Here is a 19806-nt window from a genome sequence, read left to right as displayed (position 1 = left end):
CGTGTCCCTGCTTCTTTCTTTGAGGGTGTTGAATGAGCTTAAGTTTTGGGGTAGGTGGGCTCCTGTACACTCTTTATTCTTTTGTTTCTGTTTGGGGGGTGGAGGTGGGAATTTAGTCCCCAGGCGGGACTAGGGAAGTTTTTACATTTTGGAGCTAGTTCCTGAGAGTCAAGGAGGAGAGGTGGAGGGAGGTCAGGTGTATGTATGTGCATATCTTCTTTTTTATTATTAAATAAACAACTTGGAGGGAGTTGAAGGAATGGTGCCTGCCTAACTGGCTCGTGACGGGGAATTCTGGGGAAAGTGACTTGCATAGGGCCAGTGTTCAGAGAATCAAGTACTGAAGACATGGCTGGCTCTGGGGTGGGGTGGGTGTGTGATCGCAGAGCTCACATCATCCCCTTATCCCCACCCCTGCAAGGCGGGTATGTCTGCTGTCTAGCGGGGGAGCGGGGGAGCGGGGGGAGCGGGGGAGCGGGGGAGTGGGGGAGGGCTGTCCCATGGCGTGACAGGCTGGAGGATGCAGCTCCCAGAATGTGTCTGAGTAAACAGGAAGGACAGGGGGCCCCACGCCCTTCAGGGTGAGCGTCCTCCCTGGGTCCTGTGCATTCTTGCAGGTTCTCCCCCACCTTGCTTTCCAGGACTAGCAGCTTGAACTAACAGTGGAGGTGGGGCCAGGGGCTGTGAGCCCAGAAAGGAGACACAGTGGAGAAGGGGGCAGTGTTTGGAGGGAAGGGGCACGTTGAGGAGCATCTCCTTAGCCCTAAACTGGAGGAAACTAAAACATGAGAGTCCAGTTGAGAGAAAAGGAGGAGCACGGGGCCAGCAGGAAAGGCTGTGTTTTCTAATTAGGAGGAAGGGGAACAGGGCAACGTGTGAGGGGCTGAGTCTCACTCAGCCTCGGGGGGATCTCCATCAGCAGCTCCTGTCCAGCAGCATCACGGGCCTGGCCCTGCAGGAGCGTCCTGGGTCAGCGGGAGGGTGTGGGCTAGGCCTGGGCTCAATGCCCAGGTGGCTGGACAGGGGCTGCCCGGGCCATAAGCCGAGGGCTGAAAGCGGGAAGAACCTCACGTGTTCAGCCAGGCTCCCCCGCTTCCCCATTACTGTGTTTGGGGTGAAAACAGACCAAGTAACTATGGCAACCTGGAACCTAGGGCCCCCAGGAACTAGGCCTCTCCTCCCTCCAGAGGGCAGCCCTGGCTCCTCCGCCAGCACTTCCTGTCCCAAGGTCCCTCCAGCTGTTTCCAGCCTTATCCAGGCAGTGAGTGCAAGGAGAACAGGGATTTTGGAGGGAGAGCACCTGAGTTGGAGCCCCTGCTTTGCCTTTTGTTAGTGGGTGTCCTTGGTAGGTAACAAACACTCTGAGCCTTAGTTTCCTCATCTGTAAAATGGGGTACTCCTACCTACTTCTCAGGGTTGATGTGGGGAGGAAAGATGACGTGCAGGCTGCCTGGTCCTTAGTGGACACACTTTTCTCTCCTCCCCTGCTCCTTTCTCCCTCCATTTACATTGTCCTTTTCTCCTCAGTTCCGCTTTTCTCCCATCTGGGTCCATCACTGTTTCATTGTCCCATCGCTTTTTCTCTTTCCTGACCCCAGCTCAGGAAAGTGCTTGAAGTACTGGCATCTCAGACTGGGTGCTCTGGGGTGGGGCATACAGCTCCTCTGGCTTAGTGGCAAGGGACAGCTGGCACTGTGGTGTGAACCGAGAGTCAGACTCTTGGCCAAGGGCATGGGTGGTGGGAAGGACCAGGAGAGGCGTGGAGAGTGGGTGTGCTGTGGAGGGGGAAGGCAGGTCAATCTGCCGCCCTTCAGGCCCACGTGGGTCTCCAGCTGCAGCCCCGTCGAAGGCCACCGCAGCATGCTGGCCATTGTCACTCCTGCACCTCCTGTTGGCCCCCTTCTGGCTCAGACCCTCTTTATCTTTCAGTTCTGCTGCTTTCCTTCCTCAGAGTCTGCTCTTCGTTCCTCTTATGACCCCTGACCCACTGTCTCTCCCTCTTCTTTTTCTCTAGACTTCTTTCCTGCCTTTCTTTGCCCTCTACCCACCACGAGTCATCACCTTCTCTTTCAGACCCTTTATTCTTTGTTCACCTGTTTGTTTCTCCCGGTTTTTGTATTTTTCCCTTCCTCCCCCTCTGCTTCACTGTCTGCTCCCTTCCTTTTTTCTGGGTCTTCTCATCTCCTCCTGCTGCGAACCCTGTGTGCACCACCCCGTTTCCATGGCCCTTTCCACTCCTTTGTCCACATTCCCTGTCCCCTTCCATGACTTCCTCTCTTCTCCCTGCCTCAGCCCTCTCCTCCTCCTTCTGCCCCCCCTTCTCCCTTCACCTCCCCACTCCGGTCCTCTGTCCTCTTCCCAGCTGTGGGGCCAGCACTGGAGAGCCTCACATGTTTGCCTCATCGTTCTGCTATGGCTTCTGGATATAGCACATCTGGATTCCGGGGCCCAGATGTGTGGTTGCTACAGCGACCTCGGTCCCTCTGGTAAATATGGGCGCCCACCCGCCCCAGAGCAGAGAACAAAATAATTGTGTGACTTTCTTTTGTCATGAGATAGAAATGTCCTCCCCCCTCCCTTTGCCCTACACCCATGTCTCCAGGCAAAGGAAGTTTTAAGGGTCCAAACCCTTCCTCCTGTGGCTCTCTTGCCCCCTTTTCAGCCCCGACCTCTTAGTTCTCTCCCATCTTTAATCTCAGGCTCAATCTTTTCTCTCCACATTCCCCTTCCTCACCATCTCCCTCCCCCCAGATCTCAATAATGGAGCGTTGCCCGCCCCCTGACTTATACTTGGCAATTTCTTCTGAATCTACATAAAAACTGGATGCGGAAAGAAGTTTCAAAAATCCACATCACCCACCCTTTCTTCTCAAACAAGTCCACCGGAAGCCCCTTCATTTATTTCTTCCCTAAGTCTTCAGTCTCTCTGGGGCTGTTCTTGTGGGAGGGGAGGAATACAGGCTTTGAAATCAGAAAACCTGGGCTGAGGCCCACCTTCACCACCACTAGTGAAGTCCCCAGGACAAGTCCCTTAATATCTAAGAGCCTCTGTTTCCTCAGCACAAAGTGGGATTAATAACGTGCTGCGGTGTAGGAAGGGCTTTGTAAACGGAAGCCCAGTACAACTGTTTTCTATCTTCCCGAGTCTGGGACTGCTTCCTTGGATCGCAGCCCCTGGCCTCTCTTTGCTCCCTCTCCCCATCCTTCAGGCCCTTGCCCTCAGTTGCCCTTACTCTTCTGTGTCTTCCTTGACTCCTTCGTGGCTTTCCCTTTCCTTCCTTGCTGTACCTTTTATGCCTTATCCTCCTGAGGGTAGGACAGGAACTGGGAGCTTCGTTCAAGGATGGAGGTCCAGAGCTGAAGACACCTGGACTGAGGATTCAGAGAATAGCCAGAGCATGCAGGCTCTTGCTAAGACCCCAGCCTTTCTTTCTGCCCATCGCCTGGGATACCTCAGGGAAGGCAAGCCGTCTCTGACCACTGGACTTCCCTGCCTTTGCCCTGGGGCTCCCTGCCAGACACTCTTGCCACACCCTCCTCTCCCAGTCATTTCACAGCTCAGTATTGACAGGCATTTATTTATTTATTTTAGTTATAAAATTTTTGGCTGCGTTGTGTCTTCGTTGCTGCGCGCGGGCTTTCTCTAGTTGTGGAGAGCGGGGGCTACTCTTCGTTGCGGTGGGTGAGCTTCTCACTGCGGTGGCTTCTCTTGTGGTGGAGCGCGGGCTCTAGGCACGCAAGCTTCAGTAGTTGTGGCGCACGGGCTTAGTCGCTTCGCAACATGCGGGGTCTTCCTGGACCAGGGCTCGAACCCGTGTCCCCTGCAATGGCAGGCGGATTCTTAACCACTGTGCCACCAGGGAAGCCCTTGACAGGCGTTTATGAAGCACCTGCTCTATGCGAGGCCCAGTGCTTTTCTGATAAAATGCAAACATATATAAGACATAAGCTCCTCCAAGAGCCTGAAATCCAGGGCGTGGATGACATTTTGGATAATGATTATCTCAGAACCTGGAATTATGTCTGTCAGGCCTCCAGTGGCTTCTTCTAATGCCCTGTGAGCTTGTGAATGTCTGGAGTCCCGCACCCTTCTCTGACTCTGGCATCCCGTCTCTCCTCAGAAGTGGACTTCCAAAACACCCCAGGGCCATCCTTTCAGCTCTTGCTTCTTTCTCTCCAGGGTCTTCTGGTCACTGTCTGGGCCAAGTATACCTGTGGTGACCATACTTCCTAAATAGTAAAACCAAGGGACTTCTCTGGCGGTCCAGTGGTTAAGACTCCATGCTCCCACTGCAGGGGGTGTGGGTTCGATCCCGGGTAGGGGAACTAGGATCCCACATGCCATGTGGTGTGGCCAAAAAAATAAATTAAATAAAAATTTAAATAAAAATAAACAAAAAATAAATAAAACAAAGACAGGGTATAGGACCAAAAAGAAAAAAAAAAAAGGATATGACCATTAGAATTACTAGAAACTGGGGTATCAGAGAATATCTGTTCTCTGCAGTCTGCTCTCTCCACATAATGCTGTTTCAGACCCTCCTTCGTCCTTTCATCTCCTTTCCCCCAACCCCTGCCTGGAGATCTGAGGGAAGCTGTTACCTATTCCAGGCTCTGGGGGCTTCGGGCCAAGGCAGAGGAAGGAAGCTGAGCCCAGCTCTATCCAAGAAGCTGATTTCATCCTCCCCATCAAAGCCACTAAAAAAAAAACGGCCACACACACACCCAGACACACGGACACACAGGGACACCCACGCGAGGGAACATGCAAGCCTTCACCCTCAGCCAGTGGGAGTTCACAGGGCATAGGGCACAGCCAGGTGCTGGGCCAGCGCACCCTGACCCAGGATCACCACACCCACGACCCTGGGGACCTGACCAGGGTACGGACACCTGTGCCCCAACACAAGCGGCAGAATCGGGCACACACAGCCTCCTGCCCGCCCCTTTCACCCATGACCTGTGACTTGACCAAGCTACTCCTCAATGGTGAGGATTGTAGCTGGGTGGCAAGAACTTTATCCTCCGTGTGAAGCCTGGGATGGGGTCTCCCTCAGCCTGGATATTTCTCATCTGGCCAAAGTCTCCTTTTCAGCCCCTTGTCAGAGTGGCAAAGCACATGGGGAAATGAGACCAGAGAAGCAGCCCAGCAGCCTGATGTGGGTGTGTCTGCCACCCTGCCCTCTGGTCAGTCTTCCTGTCTCTGCCCGATATCAAAGTGACCTCTTCCTCCAGCCCATGCCTCTCTCCCTACCCCTGCTCCCCTGCAGCACCCAGACATTAGCCCTCTTCCACTTTCCAGAATGTCACCTCACCATTTGTGCCCCCACCCCCATATCTGCACCTGCCTTTTGCTCTTTCTCCATCCCTAAACCTCCTAACTTTCGGGCTTCCCTTCCCTGTCTCCCTTGAACCCCACCTTCTTTCCCAAGTCTCCTATGTCCTGGTCTTCAGCCAAGCCCTTGTCCAGCCAGTGCCCAAGCCTCATCCGTCATTTCTCCAGGAATTTGCTGAGGTGAGAGAATGAAAAGGGGTCCTTGATCCCGAGCTGAGAACCAGAGATTGAACAGTACAGATGGGGAGAGGCAGCACGGGGACAAGGCAAGAAAAGGGGAGAGTGCAGGTGGCAGCAATGAGGCCGGGCAGGGGCAGAGGTGGGGACAAGGGAAGGCCCCTGTTGGAGAGAGATGTAGGCTTGGGAGGGAGGTTTCCTCCTGCCACCCATCCCCTATGCTCCCTGCCCTGCCGGGAGATAATTGGTTGGGGGATGAAGGAGTGGGTGCTGGGCAACAGACAGATGGGGCAAGATCCAAGCTGGAGCACTGTGGCAGCTGGGAAGAGGTGGGGAGGTGCAGGGGAGGGAGGAGGGAGAGGGCCTGGACATGGGAAAGGGTGTTGCTAGAGAGGAGAAAACATAGAACAGGGGCAACATGTGGAGAAATGGTGGAGGAAAAGGAGAAGTGGCATGAGGATGGGGCTGTCAAGTTGGACAGAAATTAGGGCGAGGAGGAAGGGTAAAAATGGGATAAGGAAAGGATGTGGGAGGTTGGACGAGGGCTGGAGTGGGTGAGATGAGGGTATTGTGGGACCAGTGATCCCAGATGGGGGGGGTCGGGGGGGTCGGGATGACGGCGGGGGGAGAGGAGGGGTGGCATGTGATGACGTTGGGAGGGCCTGGCAGGGGCGGGAGGGCGGGAGGACCTGCCCTATCTCCGCTCCCCTCCCTGACCTCATGCTGGTCCTCCCCTTCTCCTCCCCCTGCTCGCAGCAGACTCCCTCCTTCTCACTGTCGCAGCCCAGATCGACGGTCGGGTGGCGGCTCAGTGAGCCCCTGCTGCAGGGAACAAGCAAAGGGACATCCAGGAGCCCAGGGCTGCCAAGGGGCGCCCACCCACCCTGCCCCGAGAACCCCCTTCCCAAGGTCGAGGACAGAGCAGGTGCAGAGACACCGCAGCCGCTTGTTACTCAGGTAAGGAACGGCACTCCGGGAGAAAGAAGGAGGAGCCGGGAGAGGCGGGGACTTCGGTCCCCACACCCCAGGTGAAGGTTGGCAGGAGAGCCTCCCAGGAGAGCCTACCAGAGCGGGGACTTTCCATCGGGGCAGAAGGAATAGGACTATGCGCTGGAGACTGGACTCCCTGTGGAGGGTGTGTCTGGGAGGACAAGTCAGTGTGGGTGTTGGTGAGGGGTAGGGGCGGGGCAGATGCTGGGGTTTGGACAGGACTAGGCATGGCACCAAGGTGGAGGTGGTTATCGGTGAGCCGGGGCTCTGGGCCCTGGAGTTGCTGGGGCTGGAGAAGCCAGGGCCCACGCGGAGCTGGTGGCCAGCTGAACCTCAGGAGGAAAGTGCTGGTGGAACCCCAAGCGCTCCGGCTGGAACCGCTGAGCCGGAGCTCCAGGAAGGTGCCCTAGGGAGCTTCTTTGAGCACCCAGGTGGGGACTCCCCAGGTGGCAGCACGTGGATTGCAAGGCCCGGGAGGGAGTTCTGGGGGTCTGGAGCCTTTAGGAAGTGCTGAAATGAAGCAGGGTCAGGACTCTCAGGTCTGGGAAGGGCACGGAGTCTGCAGAGAGAATCCTAAAACTTGTTCTTGGCAGAGAGCTTTGCACCCATGACTCACGGTTCAGCGGGGCTGTGACGACTGAGAGATGCCTCCTGGGGCACAGGGGCTCCGTCTTCGCTCCATCCCCCTTCCAGGCTCTCCTGCTTCTGTTCGTCTGAACCTCCCCCCTACACGTGACACACCCTGGGTGGGACAGGCGGGACCCTTATCTCGCCTGGAAAGAATTTAATGGCTTGGAAACAACTGGAAATGGAACTGAGAGGAACTACTGGGAAACAACTCGGAAACATGGAAACACCGCAGCTGCTGTCTGTCGGCTTCCAATCCCCGCCCACTTCCCAGACCCTCGGCCCCTCCCCTCTTTCCCTGGCCCTGCCTCCAAAGCCCTGGGGACCCAGCACCTCAATTCCTCAACCTTCCTTTCCCTTCAGTCCTGGTCTCTCAGTGCAGGACCAGAACCCACCTTCTATCTCTCACTGCCGCCAAAACTCTTTTCCCTTGGGGGTCCGGAAGTCCTTTCTTTTAATTTTCCCATTTCTCTGGCCCATTAGCTCCCCAGAGTAAGGGGCATCTGGATCCTCCAACTCCCCCCTCTCCCGGTATCTCCTGGTCACCTGGTTCCAACCCAGTATCTGGAGCCCGCCCTCATCTCCCTCCTTCATCTCACAGTCCTGGAATCCTTCTACCTTCACTCCTCTTGTGCCATGAGGAACAGAGAAAAGCATGGGGATGGGGCCAAAATCCTCCACTTTTGGAACCTCCCTCACGGAAGCCAGCCTCTCTCCCCACTTCTTGGGACCTACAGTCCCTGATGAGCGAAGTGTCAAAGTTGGCCACGACATGAATAGCCTGCATGCTGAGTCATAGCTTTTGGGAAGATGCCCCCCCCCGTCCCTGCCAGCCCTCCAACGCTGGGGAGGATGCCGAGAAGATGAGGCACCCCAGATGCAGCGGTAGGGGAGGGTGATGAGGGGGAAACACAAGGGACACCCAAGTTTTCTGCTTTCCTAGTGCTGAGAGAGGAGCGGGATTCTTCCAAGACTTGGGAATGGGGAGCTGGGGGGTGGTGGAGACCCGGCCAGAGAGGGGTACTGGGAAGGAGGCTCTGGGGGTGTGGCCTGTGGGGGCAACTCCTCTCTTCTCAGACAAGCTTCACTGCTTTCCTGCTGCTTTCCTTCCTGCTGCAGAGACCCTGCCCCTTCCCCCCACCACGTGGGGAGAGATGCAGGATTTGATTGTTGGGGTAGGGAGACTGGACAGCTCCCAAAGGCCTCCAGGGGTGTGGGGCACCCTGTATCCTCTGCTCCCCACTGGAGAAGGGCCTCCTGTCTGATTCCCCTCACTCCAACTAAGTTCTTTGACTCACATAGCTGCCCTCTGAGCCAGTGAGAAATCAGCTTTTTTTAGGCATCACCCAATGACTAGGTGTGGAGGAAATGTGAAGAGAAGATTATGTGTGTGTGCCTGCAAAGATGCAAGCTTCTTTGGATAAATATGAGTATACGTGTACAAGAAGTGTGTTCATATTTGTATTTGTGGAGGAGCGCACGTGAGTCCATTTGTCTGTGTACGTGTATTTGTGTGTGCACGCACCCGGTGATGTGCACGGCCTTCGACACAGGGCAACAGGATTTGAAGGTAGGTCAGAGCCCACCTCATGCCCAAGGCTACACTCCAAGCTGAGAGAAGGGCTGAGGGGCCGAGGGAAGGGCAGCTCTGTGCCTGCCAGGTCTCTCTGCCCAGGTTTTGTCGGGCAGGGTGCCTCTCAGTGTGGAAACGCTCTGTCCCTTAGTCCAGCTCCCTTCCATCTCTCGTGGGGTGGTGGCGGGGTATGATGGCTGATAGCCCCGGAAACTTCTTTCTCTCAGACTCAGAGGAGAATTTTAAGTGTAGGAAGCCAGGAAATGTGTGCGTGTTGCAAGGAGGTGCGAGTCACAGTCCCTTCCCTCCTCACCAGTCAGCATTCCCACCACTCACCCTGCCCTCCTTCCCACTCCAGCCTCTCTGGTCTGGAAGAACTGGGCACCTGCTAACACCTCTCCTTAACCCTTCGCCTGAACCTGCCCCCTGCACACTCCTCTGTTACCATAGCCCCCTCTCCTGGTTCACCCCGAGTGCCCCACTACCTTTCCTCTCTAACCCTTGTCTCCCTGTGCTCCCCAATTCTTGCCTCAGTGGATTCCACAAACAAACACAACTTGGTAACCAGCACTGAGATCAAGAAACAGGATGTTCTGAGCACCGCAGAATTTCCCCACCATGCCCCTCTGGTCACTACTCCCCCGAGAGTGCCACACTTCTGACTTGTAACACTACCAGTTGAAGCTTAACGTTGTCTAGACTCAAACCTCACACAAATAGAATGTTTCAGCACATTCTCTTTTGTGTCTGACTTCTCTGCTCCACCCCATGTTAGGGAGACCCATCCATGTTATTGCATATAGTTGTAGTTTGTTCTCGTTGCTTTATTTTATTCCACTGTGTGAACAAACCACACTTTATTTAATCCATTCTACCTATGTGAGACATTTGGGTAGTTCCCAGTTTGAGGCTATTATGAGTAGTACTGCTGTGGTGGATATATTCCTTGGAGTGGAAGTGCCAGGTCATAGGGTTGGCATATAGCTCTAGTAGAGTTGGTAGATTGTGCCAAATGGTTTTCCAAAGTGCTTGTACCATGCAGCCCTGCCAGGATCCACACCTGGCCTGCTCCCTGGTCAGCATCTGCCCCAGCTGCTCTTTCTAACCAACTTACAGCCCCAGACACTGTCCGTGGTCCTAGCCCTGACCTTGGTCCTGTCCTTGGTTCCAGCCCTGATGCTAGTCCTGGGCTTAAGTTGAGCTATGTAAATTGACTAAATATTTATATAGTCAATAAGTATTTATCAAGCACTTACCATGTGCCAGATGCAAGGATATAGCAGCCAAGAAAAGAAGCAGGTGCTACGCCTGCCCCCATGGACCTTACAGTCTAGCAGGCAAGATTGAGTGTGGGCAAGGAAGTAATAAAATAATCCCGCAAATAAATGTATGATTATAAATTGTCATAAATACTACAAATGGGAGTTACACAATGCTGTGACGTCACGTGATAGGGGGAACCTGACCTGGGCAGGAAAGGTTTCCTGAGGAAGTGATGTGGGGTTGACACCTGAAGGATGAGGAAGCCAAGAAAAAAGGGAAGAGCATTCCACATAGAGGAAACCATAGATACAAAGGTCCGGGGCTGGGAAGAGTGTGGGGGACTTAAGGCCAGTGAGACTGGAGTGGAGAGAGGGGAGGGAAGTCTTATGGGAGATGAGGTGGGAGAGGTCAGCAGAGGCCGAATGCTGCAGGGCTGTCTGTCAGTGTTTGAAGAGTATTCGGAAGGACGACACTGAAGAGTTTTAGGGGGAGAGGGACATTCTAGTTGCCTTCGCAAGATTATAAGGGGGCAAGGATGGAAGCAGAGCGACCAGCTAGGAGGCAACCGCAGTTGTCAAGCAAAAGGTAGATAGTAGCTTGGACTATAATGATGCTTAGAGGGAGAGATACAAGCAGATTAAAGAGGTGTTTACAATAAAATATGGGTAAATATGATGAAATACAGTGGTGTTGAACAGGCTGTTGGGTTTCTGGCTCGTGAGGCTGGATGACTGAGGCTGGGGCCATGAGCTGCCGTAGAGAACACTGAGAGGGGATGCAGTACAGGAAGGATGAACGTTGAGTTCAGTTTTAGACATGTTGAATTTGAGGTGCCCAAGAGGAGAGGCCAAATAGGAGGTCGGATATATTGCTTGGAGTTAAGAGGAGAGAGTTTATATGTTGGGGTATAGTTTGGAAATTAAAGTCATGGGTCTGGATGAAGGTACCTGGGTGGACGACTACTGCAGTAGGTCTCAACTCTGGCTGCACACTGCAGTCACCTGGGGAGCTGTTAAAAATACTAAAGAAAATTCAGTCACTCTAGCCACATTTCAAGTGTTCGAGAGTCAGTGATCTCTCCTGTCTACCTTATTGACAGCACAGATACAGAATGCTCTAAAATGGAGGATGTGGTCAACAGTATCCAGTGATTTTGAGAGAGAGCAAGTAAGGTGAAGACAAACGTCTTTTAGATTTTGTGACACTGAGATCATTGGGAGACCTTTGGGAGGGCTATTTGGTAACCTTTGGGTTGAAAGGAGATCGGGAAGTCAGGTGGGAACAGATTGAGGCATGCATGGGATATAGGGAAATAGAAATAGCGAGTACAGATAAATCTTTTGACAACTATGGCCAGGAAGTGGAGAAGAAAAATATGTGGTGGTTGGAGGGAGTGTGAGATTGGGGAAAAAAAATTTTAAGTGTATTTTTGTATATTTTGTGTATTAAGTATATTTTTGTGCATATAGTGAAATGCACATGTCTTAAGTGTATAGCTCAGTTAATTTTGATTATGTATACATATGTTTAACCACCACCCAGTTCCAGGTACAAACTATTTCTAGTAATTCTGTCCTATCTTGTATTAGCTCTGCCTGTTTTGAACCTCATATAAATAGCATCATTTACAACATTCTTTTTTTGTGTATGGTTTCTTTTGCTTAGTGTTATGTGTGCGAAATTTGTCCATGTTGTTGCATGTAACAAGAGGGTGTTTTTTCATTTTGTTTGTTTGTTTATTTGTTTTGTTTTGGTTTTGGCCTCACCGTGCGCCTTGCAGATCTTCCTCGACCAGGGACTGAACCTGGGGCCCAGCAGTGAAAGCGCTGATTCCTAACCACTGTACAACCAGGGAAGTCCCAAGAGGGTGTTTTTGTATAGTATTCCATTTTATGACTATGCCCCAATTTATTTATCCATTCTACTATTAATGGACACTTGAGGTGCTTCCAGTTTGGGCTAATATGAAAAAAATCCCATGAACATTCTTGTGCATGTCTTTTCGAGGATGTACGCAGTCGTTTCTGTTGGATATTTACCAACAAGTGGAATTGCTAAGTTATAGGCTGTATGGCTTAGTAGAAACTGCTTACTGGTTTTCCAAAGTGGTTGCACTAATTTCTTTCTTTTTTTCTTTTTTTAAAATAATATTTATTTATTTATTTTTGGCTGCGTTGGGTCTTCATTGCTGTGCACAGGCTTTCTCTAGTTGTGGCGAGTGGGGGCTACTCTTCATTGTGGGGCACAGACTTCTCATTGTGGTGGCTTCTCTTGTTGCAGAGCATGGGCTCTAGGTGTGCGGGCTTCAGTAGTTGTGGCGCATGGGTTCCGTAGTTGTGGCTCACGGGCTCTAGAGCGCAGGCTAAGTGGTTGTGACTCACAGGCTCAGTTGCTCCGCGGCATGTGGGATCTTCCCGGATCAGGACTTGAACCTGTGTCCCCTGAATTGGCAGGCAGATTCTTAACCACCGTGCCACCAGGGAAGTCCGGTTGCACTAATATCTGCTCCTGCTTGCAATAAATGAGAGTTCCAGTAGCCTCACATTCTTGCCAATATTGAGCAACAACAGTCCCTTTAATTTTAGCCGTGCTGGTGGATATTTAATGGCATCCTGTTGCGGTTTTCATTTGCCTTTCCTTGATTACTGGTTTTGTTCCACACATACATATGTTTATTGTTCATATATTAATTGGCCCTTTGGCTATATTCTTTACTGGAGAGCCTGTTTCTTTTGCCACTTTCAAAAACGGGTTGGGCTTCCCTGGTGGCGCAGTGGCTGAGAGTCCGCCTGCCGATGCTGGGGACATGGGTTCGTGCCCCGGTCCAGGAAGATCCCACATTCCTCGGAGCGGCTGGGCTCGTGAGCCATGGCTGCTGAGCCTGCGCGTCCGGAGCCTGTGCTCCGCATCGGGAGAGGCCACAACAGTGAGAGGCCTTTAGTTTAGATTTTAATCCTCTCTCTCACTCTCAATAACTGTGTCCTACTCTCCCCTTCATATATAATTTATATACATATATATTCATATTCTGACATATCTCACCTATTTTCTCCCACTCTGTAGCTTGCCTTCTTATTCTCTTAATGGTGTCTTTTGATGACCTCTATGGTTAAGTTTTGCGGTTAGGTTTTAAGAAATCCTTTTTTTCTTTTTTTTCATTTTGGCTGCGTTGGGTCTTTGCTGCTGCGCGCGGGCTTTCTCTAGTTGCGGTGCGCGGGCTTCTCGTTGCGTTGGCTTCTCTTTGTTGCGGAGCACGGGCTCTAGGTGCACAGGCTTCAGTAGTTGTGGCGTGTGGGCTCAGTAGTTGTGGCTCATGGCCTCTAGAGTGCAGGCTCAGTAGTTGTGGCGCACGGGCTTCATTGCTCCGTGGCACGTGGGATCTTCCCGGACCGGGGCTCAAACTCGTGTTCCCTGCGTTGGCAGGCAGATTCTTAACCACTGTGCCACCAGGGAAGTCCCTATATATTCATTTTAAGTTAATTTCTGTAGGTGGACATAAGGTAGAGATAGATTTTTTTTTCCCATGTGGATCTTCATTTGACCCAGGACCATTTATCACAAAGACAATTCATTCTCCTCTTAACTGCAGTGGTACCTTTTTCATTAATCAGGTGACCACATATGTGTAGGTCTGTTTCTGGACCCTATTCTGTTCTCTCTATCCTTGCACCTTTGTAATGTTTTGATATTTGATATTCAGTAATGTAAGTCCTGAGGAAGAGGGGTTTTTTTGTTTTTTGTTTTAAACAGGAGCTTTTTGAGCTCATATGGGAAGCTGACGGGAAGGATCTAGTTGACAGTAAGGGGCTGAATAAAAGAGAGAGAGGATAATCTACACCTTAAGGTTTCTGAAAGACAATAGAAGCTGGGACCCGGGTGCTTGTGGAAGGATTAGTCTTTTATATTCATCCACTGATCCATTCAACAAAAATGTGTTGAATAGCTCCCACGTGCCAGGCACAGGCGCACAGCAGTGCCAGGACAGATGAGGTCCCTGTTCTTAAGGAGTTCCCATCCTAGCAGTGGGAGAAAGATAAACAAGTAGCCACACAAACAGTTGATTCAGGCAGCAGTAGATGCCTTACGAACATAAGCAGAGGACCCTGTGCTGGGGAGTGATGAAAGGCTGCTCCAACGGGGCATCAAGGAAAACCTCTGGGGCTCAATGACATGTGAGTTAAGATCTGAACAAGGAGACAGCCTCCGAGAGCTCAGTGGAGAACGTCCCAGACAGAGGAGACATAGAGTGCAAAGGCCCTTTAGTCTAATGTAATCTTGTAGTGTCTGTGGAACAAGCAAAACAGACCAGTGTGGGTGGAGGGGGTGGAGCAGGGTGACCAAATGATATCAGAAAACGAGGTAGAGACAGATCTGCCCAAGGAGGGTATCTGTTAAGGTTGGGCTGAACGTGGATTTTCCAACATGTGAGTTGGGTAGATTAGTTGTGGGTGGTGGGACTATGGGTGTGTGTGTTGGGGAAGGAGGGCATTCATCTTGTCTCCTTCTCTGTGAAGCTGCTCTCATATGTGCCCTCTCTCCCTGCAGCCTCCTGAATGATGCCAGCCCAAGGTTCCCTAACCTCCAGCCTGGCCCTCCTGGTGCTGCTGGGCACAGTCAGAGCAGGGCCTTTCTCTTCACGGTCCAATGTGACACTCCCAGCCCCACGGCCTCCTCCCCAGCCAGGAGGCCGCACAGAACAGCCAGGAGTGGGAGGCCCTTCTTCTCAGCTTTATGAGCACACCGTGGAAGGAGGGGAGAAGCAGGTGGTGTTCACCCACCGCATTAACCTGCCCAATTCAGGTAGCTGTGGCTGTCCCCCAGGCACTGAGCCCCCCGTCCCTGCTTCAGAGGTGCAGGCCCTGAGGGTCCGGCTGGAGATCCTGGAGGAGCTGGTGAAGGGGCTCAAGGAACAGTGCACTGGGGGATGTTGTCCTGCTGCTGCCCAGGCTGGCACAGGTGAGCGGATGATCCCAGGAAGGGGCACAGAAAAAGAGGAAGGTGGAGAAGTGGGTTAGGGTTGGGTGGGCATTGCTAGTCCATAAAGGACCTCGGTATGAGTTAGAAAAAGGCATGCCTGCCTCCCCCTTGGGGGCGGTGAGTGCAGCCCGGGAACAATTCTGAGATAGGAGCCACGTGACTAGATGTCAGCCCTCTCCTCCCCAGCGTATGTTAGGGCACTGGGAGGCCACATATACTGACAAGTTGCAGCTGGAAACTAAGATGGCCTTAGGAAATGAGCCTGGCTCTGCTGGAGAAGCTGACTCAGAGGAGCACGATACAGGGTCAGCCGCTCCCGCAGAGAGACTGAGGCCCACCTCTTGCTCTTACTCCAGGCCAGACGGACGTGCGGAGCCTCTGCAGTCTCCATGGCGTGTTTGACCTGAGCCGCTGTGCCTGCTCCTGCGAGCCAGGCTGGGGTGGGCCCACCTGCTCAGACCCCACAGATGCCGCGGCGCCCCCCTCCTCTCCCCCCTCAGCTTCCCGGTCCTGCCCAGATGACTGCAATGATCAGGGTCGCTGCGTCCGTGGTCGCTGCGTGTGCTTCCCTGGCTACACCGGCCCCAGCTGTAGCTGGCCCTCCTGCCCGGGGGACTGCCACGGCCGCGGGCGCTGCGTGCAGGGCGTGTGCGTGTGCCGCGCGGGCTTCTCTGGGGCCGACTGCAGCCTGCGCTCCTGCCCTCGGGGCTGCAGCCAGAGGGGACGCTGCGAGAACGGGCGCTGCGTGTGCAACCCGGGCTACACTGGCGAGGACTGTGGGGTGAGGAGCTGCCCCCGAGGTTGCAGCCAGAAGGGGCGCTGCGAGGACGGGCGCTGCGTCTGTGACCCTGGCTACGCTGGCGAGGACTGCGGCTCTCGGAGCTGCCCGTGGGACTGTGGTGAGGGCGGGCGCTGTGTGGACGGCCGCTGCGTGTGCTGGCCCGGGTACGCGGGCGAGGACTGCAGCACGCGGACCTGCCCCCGCGACTGTCGGGGCCGAGGGCGCTGCGAGGAGGGCGAATGCATCTGCGACCCAGGCTACAGCGGGGACGATTGCGGAGTGCGCAGCTGCCCGGGCGACTGCAACCAAAGGGGCCGCTGCGAGGACGGCCGCTGCGTGTGCTGGCCTGGGTACTCGGGGCCCGACTGCGGCGCCCGCGCTTGCCCGCGCGACTGTCGGGGCCACGGGCGCTGCGAGAACGGCGTGTGCGTGTGCAACGCGGGCTACAGCGGCGAGGACTGCGGCGTGCGCAGCTGTCCCGGGGACTGTCGCGGCCGGGGTCGTTGCGAGAGCGGCCGCTGCGTGTGTTGGCCCGGGTACACAGGCCGGGACTGTGGCACGCGCGCCTGCCCCGGCGACTGTCGCGGACGCTGCGTGGACGGCCGCTGCGTGTGTAACCCGGGCTTCACAGGCGAGGACTGCGGGAGCCGACGGTGTCCCGGGGACTGCCGTGGTCGCGGCCGCTGCGAGGATGGCGTGTGCTTGTGCGACGGGGGCTACGAGGGCGAAGACTGCGGCGTGCGCAGCTGCCCCAGGGGTTGCCAAGGTCGCGGCCAGTGTCTGGAGGGGCGATGCGTGTGCGACGACGGCTACGAGGGTGAAGACTGCGGCGTGAGACGGTGCACGCGCGACTGCAGCCAGCGCGGCGTGTGCCAGGATGGTGTGTGCGCCTGTTGGGAGGGCTACACGGGCGAGGACTGCAGCCTCCGTACCTGCCCCTCCAACTGTCACCGGCGCGGCCGCTGTGAGGACGGGCGCTGCGTCTGCGACTCTGGCTACACCGGCCCCTACTGCGCCACCCGAACCTGCCCGGCGGACTGCCGGGGCCGTGGACGTTGTGTGCAGGGCGTGTGCGTGTGCCACGCGGGCTATAGCGGCGAGGACTGCGGGCAGGAAGGGCCTCCCGCCAGCGCCTGCCTTGGGGGCTGCGGGCCTCGGGAACTGTGCCGCGCAGGCCAGTGTGTATGCGTCGAGGGCTTCCGAGGCCCCGACTGCGCCATCCAGACGTGCCCCGGGGACTGCCACGGTCGGGGAGAGTGTCATGAGGGCAGCTGCGTCTGCCAAGATGGCTATGCAGGGGAGGACTGCGGGGAAGGTGAGTGGGCAGCCTTTCCCAGTGGGAAAAGGGACTGGAAAACTGGAGCCAGTGGGAAAGCCTGAGTCTGAGGCCTAGGAGCCCAGAGAACTGGAGGAAGAGTGAAGGGGGGGGGCATATATTGGGGTGGGGGGCGGGGCAGTCAGGGGAGCCAGGGAGCCACTGTCCACCAGGGGCTGCAGAACCGTGGGGGCACGCCTGCAGGCGGGACCTGCCTTCAGATCTCTGATGAGCAGATTGGGGGCCCCTTTAGTTGCTTTTAGGGAGATTTTGTGTTCCTGGAGATGGGGGGCAGTAAATGAGACCCAAGGTCTGTTCAGGCCGCTGCCGGCTTTGTCCCACCCCCAGAGAGGAGTCAGAGCTTGGGTGGATCTCTCAGAGCGGCCCTGAGTAGGAGGGGCCTGTGATGGTGGAGGTTGGGGTACCTTGGGCTAAGCAGCTTCTCACATCCTATTCTCCTGGACAGAGGTGCCAGCCGTTGAGGGCCTGAGGATGCACCTCCTGGAGGAGACGATGGTTCGGACAGAGTGGACCCAGGCTTCTGGCAATGTGGATGCCTACGAAATTCAGTTCATCCCCACGGTGAGAGCCAAGCTCCAAGAGGGGGCTGAGTGGGCAGGACTGCGGGGAGGGGGCTCCCTCCTGCTCACCTCAAGCAGGAGTCCCAGGTAACCGGTGGTTGCACGCAGCTGGCTGATTCCCGAAGCTGTTCCAAAGGCCTGCTCGTTCTGCCCCACACCCGCTGCAGAAGCCTCTGCGGCATTGGCCCACTGCTGCTGGAACATCTCTGGTGACCTTGAGCTCAGACTTCCTGAGGCTGCCGACTCCATTTTTGTTCATCACTGTAGTCAGTTCTTTTTGTTATTGCTGGATCCAAATCTGCCCCATTCTAACATCCATCCATTGGCCCTAGCTGGGCCTTCGCCAGCCGTCAGAACGCGATTTTTCTTTTCCTGTGTCTTACACCATAGGCTTTCAAGTATTTGGAGACATCAGCCATCGCGTCACCCTTCATTCCCTCCAGGCCAAATCCACTGGTTTCTTCTCCCCTTTTCTTAATGCTTTGTTCTCTGAATCCTTCACTTTTTGGTTTTCCTCCTCTAATACCTCCTGCTTTTTGCATGTGCCCCACCCCATCAAAATGTGGGAGCAAAGAGGACCCCAGTTGTTCCCCCGGCTCACTCTGGCTACCCTGGCACTTTTCTCAGAGTTGACGTATATGAACTTGTGGTCAGTTCATAACTGACAAACTGTCAGTTATTTTGATCACATTTGATTTTTTTAAGTAACTTTTAATGATAAAAGTCATATAGGCTCAGTGTAGAAACTTTAAAAAATATAAACAAGGAAAAAAGAAAAAATGAAGGAAGACAAGAAAGAAGGAAAAAAGAAGACATTCAACTACATACTCTTTTTTTTTTTTTTTTTTTTTTTGCGGTACGCGGGCCTCTCACTGTTGTGGCGTCTCCTGTTGAGGACGGAGCACAGGCTCCAGATGCACAGGCTCAGCGGCCATGGCTCACGGGCCCAGCCGCTCCGCGGCGTGTGGGATCTTCCCGGACCAGGGCACGAACCCATGTCCCCTGCATCGGCAGGCAGACTCTCAACCACTGCACCACCAGGGAAGCCCCATACTCTTTTTTTAAGCCTAAATATAAGCCTTTGCATTTGGCTCTCTTCAGTGTTTCATTTTTGCTTTGGGCCAACCTGTCTAGGCTGTTGCAATTATTTGAGTCTGTGAGCTGGTTCCCCTACCTCCGTGTCATCGGTGTATTGCAAAACCTCCTTTCTCTGTCTCCTTCCAACTCACTCTTAAAATATTTGTGGACACCCTAAGGACAAAGACTGTGGCCTCTCATTAGAGATTTCCCTTTATGCAGATTGGGCCTTTATGATGTGTTTGGTCTCCTAGTTTCAAATCATCTGACATTTCTACTGTCCAAATGTTTTCCTGCATCATCCCACAAATGCCATTGTTGGGTAGGCCATGTCATTCTCATCCCTACCCAGTCAGGACTCTGGAAAAATAAATAAGTCCCAGGGCCTAAACCTAGGAAGCCTCTAGGACAGAAGGGACAGCTCAGAGGTGCTGGCTGTCACCCCCACCCCAACTGGCCTTGTCATTCTAAGTCTTCTTATTATCCCCTCAAGCCCAGAGCCCTGCCGTGTTCTGTCTCTCCTTACCCCCTGGTAGGAGCAGAGGCAGAAATCCCTACTTTGCTGCACAACCAAGAGAGCTTGGATTTTTCTTCTGTTTAAAAAAAAATTATTTTCAGTTATAAAAATAATGTAATCACAAGACAAGAATTTGGCAACTAGAGAAAAAAAACAATCGTTGGCTGTTTCACACTAAAACAAGCACTGTTAACATTGTAAAGTGTTTCTCCCACTCTCTTCTGTGTGTATATTATCTGCATAGCTTTAATCTTGAGAGGGTAGGACTTTTTTTTTTTTTTTTTTTTTTTTTGCGGTACGCGGGCCTCTCACTGTTGTGGCCTCTCCCGTTGCGGAGCACAGGCTCCGGACGCGCAGGCTTAGCGGCCATGGCTCACGGGCCCAGCCGCTCTGCGGCATGTGGGATCTTCCCGGACCGGGGCACGAACCCGTGTCCCCTGCATCGGCAGGCGGACTCTCAACCACTGCACCACCAGGGAAGCCCATGAGAGGGTAGGACTTTTAAACAGAACTTTTCTAAGGAACTTCAGGGAAAGAAGAAGTAAAATAAACACTTGAGATAGAAGGAGCTTACAGGATAGCATCATCTCCCG

General features: G+C 53.9%; 1 protein-coding gene and 1 long non-coding RNA gene across 6 annotated transcripts in view; one reads left to right on the top strand and one right to left on the bottom strand.

Moving 5' to 3' along the window:
• Positions 1-2846: 2846 nt before the first annotated feature.
• Positions 2847-10153, bottom strand: LOC307192617. The gene is made up of 3 exons (XR_013830144.1): positions 7119-10153; positions 5420-5510; positions 2847-5098 (listed from the first exon to the last, which is right to left on the bottom strand). It is a non-coding gene; the product is annotated as an uncharacterized lncRNA (long non-coding RNA).
• Positions 5971-19806, top strand: part of TNXB (tenascin XB) — a 60682-nt gene continuing 46846 nt past the window's right edge. For 2 of the 5 annotated variants that reach the window (XM_079933722.1, XM_079933720.1), the window contains exons 1-5: positions 5972-6014; positions 6269-6469; positions 14511-14921; positions 15299-17038; positions 17505-17620. In XM_079933722.1, coding sequence (XP_079789848.1) covers positions 14519-14921; positions 15299-17038; positions 17505-17620 — 2259 coding nt within the window. In that variant the 5' untranslated portion in view covers positions 5972-6014; positions 6269-6469; positions 14511-14518. Of the gene's footprint in view, positions 6015-6268; positions 6470-10150; positions 14138-14510; positions 14922-15298; positions 17039-17504; positions 17621-19806 lie in introns of those variants that run through there. The other 3 variants (XM_079933724.1, XM_079933723.1, XM_079933721.1) reach the window with 2 other exon arrangements.

The sequence above is a fragment of the Stenella coeruleoalba genome (assembly GCF_951394435.1).
Source record: "Stenella coeruleoalba genome assembly, chromosome: 10".
NCBI classification, from domain to species: Eukaryota; Metazoa; Chordata; class Mammalia; order Artiodactyla; family Delphinidae; genus Stenella; species Stenella coeruleoalba.
The sequence above is the reverse complement of the archived record's forward strand: the minus strand, read 5'-3'. Positions and strand labels throughout refer to the sequence as shown.